At 39.4% G+C, this 13,426-nt stretch overlaps 1 protein-coding gene across 10 annotated transcripts in view; it reads right to left on the bottom strand.

Moving 5' to 3' along the window:
* Positions 1-1,225: 1,225 nt before the first annotated feature.
* Positions 1,226-13,426, bottom strand: part of LOC310922792 (kelch-like protein 13) — an 81,247-nt gene continuing 69,046 nt past the window's right edge. For 9 of the 10 annotated variants that reach the window (XM_083883626.1, XM_083883618.1, XM_083883621.1 and 6 more), the window contains 2 exons: positions 9,313-9,426; positions 6,478-7,687 (listed from right to left, as the gene is read on the bottom strand). In XM_083883626.1, the coding sequence (XP_083739752.1) occupies positions 7,200-7,687; positions 9,313-9,426 (602 nt within the window). In that variant the 3' untranslated portion in view covers positions 6,478-7,199. The other variant, XM_083883619.1, reaches the window with a different exon arrangement.

The following is a 13,426-nucleotide window of genomic DNA, read 5'->3' as shown; positions in this document are numbered from 1 at the left end:
CCTGGACTCCAACACAGCTCTGTGTCACTGCAGGCCAAATGGAAACCTCCTGGGTTATTACACAACATGAATTTGACAGGATTGTAAATCATAAAATTGTCCCAAATGGCTGCTGACAGCAGACACTATCATTCAGTTGCATCTGATGTTTCCTTCTCTTCATTTCTTCTTACCACAAGAAGAAACATTCCCTCCTTAAAACTTCGTAAAGTGAAAAGGAGAAGCAGAAACTCCAAAAATATCTGAATGATGAACCAAAATGTGACATTTCATGTTTCCTGGGTTTGACTAAATGCAGTAATGCTGAAATAACTAGATGCATAAAATCTCTTTTAAAAAGGCTTAGGAAAAAAACCCAGAAAAGTGTATCCTCTAATATTCTATATTATTTTAAAACATTATTCAGAATAGACTGGGTAGAAAACACTGACTTATGGGAACTAGGGCATCACTTATGTGATATGAGCACTTGAGACATCCCCTATACACCCAAAGCCAAATATTAATAGTGTGGTATATCAACAGAAGCAATCTCTCTCTGTTTTGGGGACAGACATAGGGATTTATTTTATTGTCTTTATTTACAGCAACAATCCTTTCATTGCTAATATCCTCAACTCCTGACAAAACATGCATAAGGGACAGCAGCTCTCTCTTCCCTTTCTGGAAACTTGGGCTGTGCTTTAACCACAATTAGGAAGCTGCTTTGATTTTCCTTCCAAGTTCACTGTTCTTGACCCTGGTAGAGGTTCTTTAGTCCCACAAGGCTGTTCCCTGAAGAGGGAAGAACATCAATCCCAATTAATTTTCCTGGGTAGGAAGGGAACCTCACAGGCAGGGGCTGAGGAAACCTCAGCACCCAGTGCCTCTCCCACGTAAGAGCAGGGAATACACGCTCTGTAAACAGCTACTGTAGGCACTTGTTGCAATTATGTATCTGAAAGAGTCAAATATTCAAAACTAAAGTTAACCACAGGCCAAAGCGAGCTGCATTTAAATGTATCGAACATGGCAGGCCTGCTCTTCAAAGCAATTTTTTTCCAGAAGTGTTTAAGAAAAGAGATGACCCCTCTTTACCCCAGTTAAACCCATCAGCAGGAATTTTATGACTCTGATGGTATTTGTTGACAGCTGTCACACATTTGGGTAAAAATATGGAAAGATACACTGGCAGGCATTGAGTAAGAAACATGGGGAGGGGAGTCAGGTGATCAGTGGTGTTTATTTCGGTGCATAAAACATGTAAGGAAAATTATTTCCACATTTCTAAGAAAAGGTTACAAGCAATGAAAAACAAATGGAAAGAAACCAAGCATTTTTTTTTACAGTAATGTTGAACAAGGAAGGTAAAGGCAAAGTTGTTAATTCAACAGAAGCCAAGTATTTTGGAACAATCCTGGTTATAAGGAACACAGGTTAAAACAGACTAATTTTTCCTTTATTAATGAATACTGTTCCATGAAACAATGTTTAAAATCTGAAATGTTCCTACAGTTCTTTTTTTCTGCAGTGTCGTGCAGTCAGGTGAGAATAAACAAACCTGCTCACTACTGAGAGCTGGAAAGTGTGACCCAACCCTGACCTTCCCCTCCCATGATCTCCATCTGGGCACAGAAGAAAGAGCAGAATCAAAGGCCAACAAAAAGTTTGGTTACCCAAGGAGTTCCTGTGTCTGTCCCCTTCCAGAGCACTCAGCGTGCACAACTCTCCTTGCAAAGGGGACGAGGACACTCCCGTGGTCTTTAGATCCCCAGGTTACTAAAATTTTCAGCCTGAGAGATTTGCCTCCTGCACACAGGTTTTGGCTGGGTTTGGGAACATCTTGAAGAGCAGTGAGGGGCTGGTGGGGAATTAAATGTCAAAGCCATGGCCCTCAGTCCACAGCTCCACATGGTCTTTAGCTCCACAGGTACTTTAGATGTAAGAATCCAAGCTCAGATTTATTTTGGAACTCAATCAACAGGCAGCAGGGAAGACAGGAGGTGCTCTTACACAAGGAAACAGATGCCAGACAGCCCAGAATGCCACGGTCTGTGGGAGAATATGGCAACAGGCTGGCCAAGAATGCAAGCAGGTACAAACAACTGAGCTTTGACTCACTTAAGCCAATTATAAGTTATTTTATAAAAAATTATATATACATATATATATATATATATCACTCCCTATTCATTCTGTGAGAGCTCAAAGTCCAAACTAACCTCTAAACCATGACAAAAAGATTCTAAAACAATCTGTATTTCCCAAACACATTTTCATCTGAGATCTTCTCCCACTGCAGAACGATTTCTCCTAAACACTTAGGAAACAGAGCTCCAGATAGAAAGGGTTTAATAACCATGTGGATGGCCTGACAGCACAAAGCTCTGAAAGAGCCACCTGAACCTTTTGCTCTCACTGCAGACTCAGAGAGGCATTACTCATTTCATGAATAAAAAGTTAAAAACTCAAACGGCAGCAATAAATACTCCCAAATATGGGGGAAAAAACAGCACACAAGCCGAAGTAATACATATAGTAAAAGACTATCCCCTCAAGAATGTCAGCCACTTATGGCTCCTGCTGTAGCACCACTCCCAGGTTATCTGGGCTACATAATACAGATTACCAGGTCATTACAGAACTCTGGAGAACTCCTGTGTGTCACTGATGCTGGAATTCCTGAAAAAAACAAGCCATGTTGCGTAAGTAAGACGTGTTATGAAAACACATCCCACCACGTTTTCCCCAGAGTGGGTAATCAGCAGGTCCAACAGGGCTGGACATTAAGATATGGAGCCGATGGACTGAGAAAAGAAGTTCACTTAATGACCTGTAAAAGACTGGCAACAAGAACATGTGAACTGGTGACAGGGAGGAAAGCAGGAAAGCCACCCAGATTTCCTAGCTTGCTCTCAAACTGCAATCACCTTTTCACAGCTGAATAGGTCCTGCAAGACTCACGGGGCTGAAAACTGCATCAATTAAGCAAAGTATAACTCTGCCCCTTAAGACTTTTTTTTTTTTCTGACCACGTTTGCACTCACAGAATCATTATTCACATTTAAACTAAAATACAAAAGCTACATATGGTGTGCAAGAAAAGAACACTTTCACAGAGCATGGAAAGCATAAAGTGCCACATGAGAGCTTGACTCTCCCTCCAGATCTCTGGGTTACCACTGCACACAACCCTCCACACACCAGGTAAGGTGCAAGCCAGGAGGAAACAGGACACACATTACTCCTGCAACATGAACATGCCTTTCACTAGCTTACTACTGCTTATATATTTCCAAGAGTGCACAAGCTGAATAATGAATGCATTTATCAACAATGGGCTATTTTCTCTCCTGATGTAAGGACAGTGCCACTAAAAAAGCCTCATCTTTATCTGTTCTGATCAGGAGCAGAAGTAACAGAGTTTTTGTCAGCCACAAAACCAAAGGAATAAAAAAAAACAGTGACCAGCAGATTCAGACACCAGTGTAAAGGTGAGGTGATCACCAGCTGGAGGGCAGATTAAGAAGGAACAACAATTCTGGTAGGCAGAATGAACTTTGCAAGAAAAGTGCTTTGATCTTTTCCGATCAGATTATCCCCAATTCTTTGGTTCAAAACTTCCCCAGGTATTTGTACTGCACTTGTTGCTGTGGTATCAAATTATATTTTGATGTCCAGCCAGCCCATCAAAAGACTGTAAGCCTTTAGGGAGAACTTTATTTATCTGCATGTGAACTGCCCTAATCCATGATTGCCATTATTCCACTGCAGGACCAGACTAGTGGTTTGAGCTTAACTGTTTATAAATTGCTACTTCTGAGAGATCCCACCCCTCAGAAACAGAATGGAAAACTTAAAAATAGCATTGCTTATAAGAAAACAACTCACTTTTGTCCTGAGAACAGGTAAAGTGATTCTTCCACCCAAGGGGCCTGTAGAGCCACAGCCAGGCTGTCAGCCACGTTCTGCTGTGCCAGTGCTCATCCCCCTTCAGCACAATTCCATTATCCCAAGAAGCCACAAGACTGGCTGGATCCTGGCAGGAATTGCTCTCCCTGGACCAGGCTCTTGGACTTTACAACTTTCTAAGGGGAGGGGAATTATAGAAAAATGGATATCTGCAGATGATTAACTATCTAATGTTAACAGGGCAAAGAAACTTGACATAACCTGGATTTTCCCAGGTCATCTTCCCATTGTTCTTGTCCTGTCTCAAAACACATACCAAGGGAAATGTCATTTCGGATGTCTGGAGTCACAGTGGTGGGTTTTGCAGGGATATCAGATGAGCCTTTGGGCAAATTGTCTATGGAAATGAGCACTTTTGGCATTTGCTACTAATTGGGCACGAAAAAAGCAAAATCTGAATGAATTTTGCAGTGTGTGTCCTGCATCACTGGGAGAGGGCAGACAGCTCCCGTGGCTCTCCCAGCTGGCACACCATGTAGTCTTAATTTCATCCAAGTCAAACAGCTATAATTGCTTCTTATCCAGATGCTTTTCTGATTTAGGTACTACAACTGCAATATAAGAGACTCCAAGATTTATGAAAAGGCAGCCTGACTGGAAATGGAGATGGGTATTTGCTGTATCCATGTGCATATCTACAGCTGTGGATTCAGAGATGGAAAGGGGCTCTTATGCTGTGGTTAAGAAAGACACAGTGACAACAAGTAATTTTATACTATATTACAGAAGAAACCAGTTTGCAGTTTTGGGCAAGTCTTTGATGTTTGCTTTTCAATCCTAGTGAGTAAATGTTCACTAATGTCATTATAAATACTTTAAACCAGAGGGGGATTTAAAAAAAAAGACCAAAAAACCAAACCAAAGATTAATTTGATTGAAGCACTACATTTAATCCACTGATGACAAAATGTTCAAAAATAATTATTTCACTTTATGTAGAACAGATAACGAGCCACTTAAAAAAAAAGAAAACAAAATAAAAACCCCTCAACATTGTGGCCATATACCAGCTCCTGGCTATTCAAGACTCAAACACAAAACTGACATCCTGGCTTTAAACCACCTCAGAATGATCAGAACCCATATGTTAAGCTTCTTCCAAACAGAGAATAGCAATGAAGATACCCACTTTTAAACACAGTGTCCCTTATCCCCAGTAAAGAGTAGGATATATTTACATTATCCTAAAGGAAATGCAACTCCTTCAAGTACTTTTCAGTTTAATTAATAATAGAGACACTGAATGTGGATTTCAAGGGATTCAAACTCTAGCAGGGTCTAAAATACAGTCTCTTGAGCTGGAAAAAAAATTAGTAGCATGTGACACTTAAATGACTGACAAATCCTTAACAGACAGAGCAACATTCTTCTACCCAGTGCTTTGCACAGCATAGGAAGAGTATTCTTAGGGTGATGAATCAATTTATCCTCACTGGCCAGTTTCCAGGAGTATCCACTGGTGCCACTATTCCACCTCCAACAACCTTGCACAGCCGCATGGAGTTGAGACTTCAGTTTTTTGAAGAGGAAGAATTGCTTTTGATTTTAACCAGAATAATTATGAAACCTACAGCTTACTTGTAGATTTTGGTAGTGACCATTACCAGTAAACTGCACAAAGAATAAATATCAGTACTTCCAAAACTGACACCACAGCAATCCTGCTGCTTGATGCATCAAGCAGGGATGAGACACAAATAGCAAACTCTTAACAAAAGTCTATTGAGTTTTACTTGGTTATTATTAATAGGTGACACAAAAAGCTGGTTTAAACAGTTTTTCTCAGAGGATCCCCCTATGACTGTGTTCATTAGCAAAATGACTTGTAACATGATGGGAAGTTCAGAACAAGCACAATGGCATAATCAGAGCTGCAGTTTGTCAGCAGGGCACTGTATTCTGACAGGTAAAGACTCCTGTGAATTTGCACAGCTGCACGCAAGCAGTTCTCCAAGGAAAAAACATTAAGACTGTTTTTTCATCAGTCCCTAACAATAAAATGAGCACATCAGACCAAAATAGTTTCTTAAAAGTAGGTCAAAAATACCCATTCATGATCACTTCTGCATTGGTTTCCTAGCAAATTCATCTACCCACATGGATATACGTAATGCGTATCCTGGAGACAGTGAGGCAGAGGAAGAAAACCAAATACATTAATGAGGTAGCTTAGGCTGGGTAACTGCAGTTAAAAGTTTTATTGAACAAAAGAAGGTAAAACGTGGTAGTCCAGGTCCACTGAGCAAAAGCAGCTCTCTCACTGAAGCTGCACTTTGTGCTAAATAACCTTATTAACTGAGACTATACAGAGGACACGTTATGCAAGTTATCTCAACAGCAAAGGAGAAAAGGTAGATTAAATTTGATTGGATGGAACCATTTGGTCAAATTCAGTGGCTTAAGTTACTGTTTCTAGCCCTTAACTACCTATATTCAGTACAGCTGTACAACAGAACACACAGCTGCACTGAGTCCCCATTTTTTAATAGTGTGTGCTCCCATGCAAGCGGAAGCCAATTCCTAAAAAAAAAAAAAAACAACCCAAATTAAAAAACACTGACATGTTTAGGATGTTTTGTTTGAAGCATCATTCAACTGACTCAGGAAAAACACTTGATATATGCTATAAAAAACTCCCGGCCTCTACAAGGTCTGCTCCTGTACAGTGCTAATATTTTAAAATTATTTTATTACTTCCCTCTGCCTAAGAAACTTCATATGCTCTGAAAGCACCCACAAAGTCAGGTGGGTAAACAGATATGTCAAAAATACTCTGTGTAAAGAGGGAGGTAGCTCAGCCCCTTGGCAACCTTCAGACAGTTCACATTGATGTGGTCTACCTACCCTTGTAATCTGCAGTCAAAAATGAAAGGAAAAAGGATTTCAACATGAAATTTAGTGACATGTTCAATACAATTTTGACTCACTGGGCTCCCAAATGTAAGCTATAAGGTACCTCACACCCAACATACAACATTAATAACGTACCTAGTTCATACATTTTATAGACAATACCCCCTCATTTGTTAAACATTTGGCTCGGGCGAGTACATCTTTTATTGTTAACCACTTGAGAGACATTCTATGCCAAAGAAACAGCACAAACAATGTCAAAGTCTTTTCTTTTTTTTCCAGTAATTGTATGAAATGCTGTAGGCTAAGCCTAACAGAAACTACTGAAGAAAAACAACAGACCCCATGATGCAGTGCAGAGGTGTTACTACGACATGGTGAGTCAAGGGAGGGTTCTAAGGTGCTGAAAGAGGAGACTCTCTAGACGGTGACCCCGTATTGTCCTCCGGAGGGAAAACAGTGAGAGTGCAGGCTCGAATGCCACCAAGGGATTCTGGAAGGTCAAACACTTTATGCCACTCATCTTTTTCTGGATCATACTTCTGAACTATCTCCACCATGCACCGGTTATTCCAAGAATATCCTCCAACAACATAGATTTTATTTTCAAAAACAGCAACCCCAACATCGCTTTGCCCACGTAACATGGCAGCAATTGGAGTCCACTGGTCTAGAGTTGGCGAGTAATATTCACAGCTTAGAACATCATCATAATCACTTGTTCCTCTAAAGTGATTTCCACCAATAACATACAGCTTGTCTCCTACAGTACACATGCAATGCAGACCTCTGACTGTCGTCATCGGGGCTTTCTGAGTCCATTTGTCTGTGTCAGGGTCAAAACACATGAGTTCCTTTTGGAAGGTATCATGGGTGATTCCCCCTAAAGAGACAAGACACATGTTAGAGTAGTGCTCACCCTCATGAGCATTAAATAACAAAAAATACATTTTTCTGGAAGAACCCCATCTTCCTTAAAACTTCTTCACTCTAGCTTAGATTACAGAAGTACTTCGTTTCCAATGACATTTGTTCCTTTAAATGGGAATATGAACAGAAGCCATGTCTTATACTGTACCTCATTACACAATTGATGTGGGCAGATTAAAAGAACAAATAAACCTGTTACGTATGCTTCTATTTTGCAAAATTATTTCTTTGCTTACATTCATTCAGTTTGCTAGTTTTGTTCCTCATCATCAAGAATCCATTTCCCTTCCAAATTTTGATACTATGTCATGGTGTTGTAAGTATCATGCCGTAGAATTTTTATCAGAAAACTTTTTTCATCAAGTTCAAGTGAATAGACAAAGAACACAGATTTCAAATATTCTTCAGTTAATAGTTATCTATGGTTCCATCTATGTTTACCTTTCCCATAGCTCCCTGAAAATGCATTTGGAGAGGCTTCAGGACAAAAGGCAAAGAAAAATCTGTGGGATCTACATGAAAAAAACACAGCAGGCAGCATATGCATCTGCCAACTGCAGTAAAACAAGCAAAATGGGCAAAACACAACTGACAACAGCCCAGCAATTAGGAGCTCAATGGATTTGCTCACAGTAAAATAAGCACTTGTACCTTACAGTAAATTCTAAAGCAAATTCCTCCTAGTCTACTGGCACAAGAGCCCCTAAATCAAGATGCTCCAGCACATCTCCCCACCAGTTCTTGTCAGCTAAGCAACCTTGTCCCACCTCCTGCCCTGAATTTCACCTTAGTTCTTAAGAGGATATCCTTTAAAATTTCAGTAGGAGAATATAGTCTTGTGATCTCTGCAATGATCACTGACAGACAGATTGAATCTTCTTTAAAAATTAAGCTAATAGCAGATTTTCAGACAACCCATTTGGGAATATAATGCAATGAAACTACAACCTCAGTGACACATAGGACCAAGTAGATTTATCCCAAATTTTATTATATTCCAAGTATATTTATATTTATTTATACACTCCAAATAAAAAAATGTGAAAGTAGAGATATCACTTATACAATATGATTAACATAGAAACTTAGCCCTTTCCACTACCTTAATCAAGGTAAATGTTGTTCTTTAAAGTAACAAAATTTCCAAAGCATTAAAAAGTTTATAGGGAGAGTGTGTTTAATTACATTGCTACATTATATCATATCATAATACCTGTTATAATTATTTAGTAGTTATACATAATTATAGTTAGATATTATAATAGTATTATATTTAATTATATTGCAATATAAATTTTTATGTGTGGCTACACACATATAAAAACTTTATTCCAATTGGTAAAGTGAGTAACTGCTTTGGAATTTGGAGCTATTCAATTACTAAGTGTAATATTATCTACAATAATTTTGTCAGAGCCTGCAGTGTATGTGCTGTTTGGCTTCATATGAAACTGCATCACTACTGATACCATGGCAATCCTACTGCAACCACGGGCTAATTTGTACTGTCTGCTGCTGAAACAGAAAAAGTTAGATAAGTAATTGTTTCACAGAGATGATACCACAGGCATGATTTACCTGAAATGTACATTAACCCTCCATACACAGTTCCAGCATGGCCATAGTGGGGTTCATTCATTTTTGCCACGTAGCTCCACTCGTTCATCCTGGGGTTGTAACATTCCACGGTGGCTGTTGGAGACAAATGAGAGCAGAGAAGTGTTGAAAGCAGCAATGCAGTTTGGTGCTGAGCTCAGTGCAGGGGCAGAAACATTCACAGAGGAGGTGCCAACAAGTAACACTGTTCAACTGCGGGAGTCTCAAGGGAATTATTGAGCACTACCACAGAAACACAGAACAGATGGGGTTGGAAAGGGCCTCTGGAAATCATCTAGTCCAACTCCTCTGCTAAGGCAGGGTCACCAAGAACAGGTTGCACAGGATTCTGTCCAGCAGGGTTGTACCATCAGCAAACTTGCTGAGAGAACGCTCTGTCCCTTGCTGACTAATTTTCTATTGCATTGCAGGGTTTTACTAAGGATTTGCACAGCAACAAACAGCACAGCATATGCAAGTCACTACATCAGTTTACAAAAGCCAAGGTTTTTAAAAAAAAAAAAAAAAAATGAAACATCCTGGAATCTGGAATGGAGATAAGCAGTGGCTGTGTTCATGTACAACTCCGTTTGTGCGGTTTTCTCTGTGAGTTGTAATGTTAAAATGATAAAGGGTTTTATTAGATCAGAAATCACAGAGGACAGTGCCAAGTTAAGAAGAAACCCAGCACCCAGGAGTCAGTGCAGAATGGATTTCTCAGAAGGAAACCTCTCTCCCATGTAAGATGGGAGAGATGTAGGTTGCAGGAAAAGGGCGTGCAACAAACACAAGGAATACAAATCCAGATTCAATAATGGAGCAAGCTCTAGGTATTATCAGCTTGAATAATACAATATGATTAGAGGGGCACAAGATTCTCAAAAATCCTATAATACTTTTTGATGCACAGAGCAATTGTCAATAATTAAGTTGTCTTAAAGACAAATCAAATCTCATTTTAAATAATTAAAGACTGCTAACCTCTTTTGGATGTTTATGAACTATACATAGAAAAATCAAATCTGTCTTTAAAAGTCACATTTTACTTGCTCTAGAACAAGGTTTTTATTGAATCAAGGGTAGAAAATCTGAGTCAGCTCTATGGAATCAGTGATGGTGACTTAACAGAGCAGGATTACACATCAGCTGAGAGAGAAAATACCCACAGAATCTGAGAAACTTGCCATTATAAAGGCAGAATCTAGTTAGTGTTTAGTTTAAGCCTAATTACAGAATTATAGAGCAGACCAGTAAAGAACATCAGGCAGTAACACTTATATAGTGAATATAAGGCACCTCACCTTAACTCCAAAGCTATTTCAAAAAGATTCTCTGGATCATTTTGGAAGAGTATAGCTATGGGTTTCAGACTATAAAAATATTTCCCTAGTCATGAAAAAATTAGTATAGAGAACATTAGAGTGACCTTCTGAATTCTCTTTTAGTTGCTGCATAATCTCCTTATTGTTGCAAAATGGGATGATAATACATAATTCCATGCAATTAGTGTCTCAAGTACATGCACTGAAAATAGAAGCTTCCAGTTCCAATGTCAGAAATACTGTTTGACTGCCAGTTCAGCATCATCTCTAAGGCTAGAAGTGAAAAAAGAAAAAAAAATCTATTTTGCATTTAAGAATTTTTAAATTGTTACAGCACACTGGATTTGCTTCAGCTTTTTCCCACCCAAGAGCTGAACTTCGAATTTATGAAATACAGACAAGTGCCAGTCCAGAACACTAAGTTCATGACATAAGGCAAAACACACTAAAATTCTGTTTTTTTCTAAACAAATTGTATATGCTGATTTGCATGTATAAAATTATTAATTTCATATTTTTGAAACTGTTTCAAAATGTAAATGAAATCTTGAAATGCATCTGGTTCTGTGAGAGTGCCTTGCCCAAGGACTCCCAGTTCTGCTGTCTCCATGATGTGTAAAATGGACAAAAAAATAACAAACCAATACAAAGTAACTGAAGTCATGTGTATCTGCAAGTACTGGTGACGTACCAAACCTTTGATTTAAAAAATCAGCCCAATATATGGGCAAGTTTCCAAGTCTACTCTAAGAGACCTGACTTGGTCGTTTGGGTTTTCTTAATAAAGACAGAAATCTCCTCTTAAAAACAAATTGTATTCTTTTCCATTCAATATGCTGCAGGCCTTCTGTGTCCCACCAAAGACTTAGCCACAAATCCAGTGAATGCTGGAGACTCTCTCTTGCCACAGAAAGGTATAGGCACAAAGAACTGATTCCACAAATGACACCTAAAATTAAATCTGTGAGTCGTGTTTCTGTGCAGTGCCACCTTGACATCACACGCGGTTTCTGCCCAACCCCCAAATAAACCCACACTCACTCCTGTAAACATATTCATCCATTCCAATATTCTTTTTTTAAAAGGAAAGCTCCTTTCCACTCTGCTCTATTTAGCAATCAGAAGCAAAGACGTGCAGAAGTTTCAAAATCAGAAAGAAACAGACTTGATGTGCAGCAATTATAGCTGTCCCAGTTCCACCCCTAGAGCAGCCCCTGCCAACCCGCTGCTCCTCTGCGCCAAAACCATCGCTCTACTGCTTCCACAACAACTGCATCCCCCTTCCCAAAGTGCTTCCAACTCTGCATCCAGGTGAGGAACTTGTATTTATAACACACTCCAAGGGCAGGAAGAGCAAAGCAACTGCAGAGTCAGCAGCACCCGGATGAACGTGACATTCAGCACTGGACAGTTTTATCTCACTCTGCACTACAAACTGCATTTAAGAGAGAAGCCATAGCCAAAATATCCCTTTAGCAAGAGAAGATAAAACATGCAGAATTGGTACCCATTACCACCATCCCAATCACCATATTGTAAAGACACTATTTATCTGAGAAAGGATGATGCTGAGTCCAAGACCCATCACTTTCTGACGTGGCTTCAAAACTGTCTTGAATATTCCTGGTACAGCTGAAGTACTGTCTGACACTATTTCAGACAAATTATTCCAACTCAAATCTCACATCCACTGTGCTCTAAAACAAAGCCAATCACTTTCCAGCTGAAAAACCTTACTCTTCTGTTAGACTGGTCTGTATATTTGTTTCCCTGTTACCTTGCAAGGTCATTCAAATTCCCTCTTTTAGCAAAATATGCCTCTGCACTGAAAAGAAAAAAAAAAAAAAAAATCAAAATTCCAGCTATTAAAGGTGCCCATTATTTAAGAAAGATGTCTCTAGAAAACCTCCAGACAGAGCAGAGTTCACAAAGCACTCTAAAACTGCTACTTCAATGCACCTAAGTGAGAGTGAGGGATTCATTCTTCCAACACCATGAATGATTCAGACCAGGCTTCATTTATGTTCAACAGTAAAACTTCTGATGTGTTCATTACCATAATCCAGGGAAGACCGGCCTCATTTTAATAGAATTAAGCAATCTCAAAAAGACATGAAGTTTTGGCAGTCCCAAGGGATGTTCAGCCTGCACTCCTGTTACAGTGCCATCTGTGATGCTATTTGAGGAGTATACAGATACTTAACACTTCTCTGTCAGCAGCTTCTGAAGTGTCTTGAGGTCTGTTACAGCAGCACTTAGCAACTCTGTGATGTCCCAAAACCCAGGCTCTTGATTTTGTTATATTATTTCTATAATACAGCTTGTTCCTGTACAGCTCCAAGCTTAGTTAAATAGTCCTGACTAATTTTGTCCTGGCATACCAAGGAGCCACTTCAAAATAAGCCTCTGCACAAGAGGCACTCTAGTTCACACTCTGGTCTGATATTCAGAATATTACTCTGACAGTAAACAGCCCAACTGGGTACTCATCACTGCTTATCAACCAATGACATTTAAATTACATTAGCTGTATCTTTATATACATACATATATATGTACACACACACTCTCACAGGGGAAGTTTTTACATAAACAAGGAAGGTTCAACACCATAGAGGGCATCTGGAAAATTAATACCTTCCAACTTGATGGGCAGAAGGTCAAAAGAACAGACAACTGCCCTGGTGGTTTTCTCTTTCTGTCTTTATTGCAGCGTGATGAATGAATCTGTGGTTTAGTCATAATCCAACATCCCCTAAAGGGCTTAGGAAAAG

The sequence above is a fragment of the Zosterops lateralis genome (assembly GCF_965231275.1).
Source record: "Zosterops lateralis genome assembly, chromosome: Z".
NCBI classification, from domain to species: domain Eukaryota; kingdom Metazoa; phylum Chordata; class Aves; order Passeriformes; family Zosteropidae; genus Zosterops; species Zosterops lateralis.
This window is presented reverse-complemented; position numbering and strand designations above follow the sequence as displayed.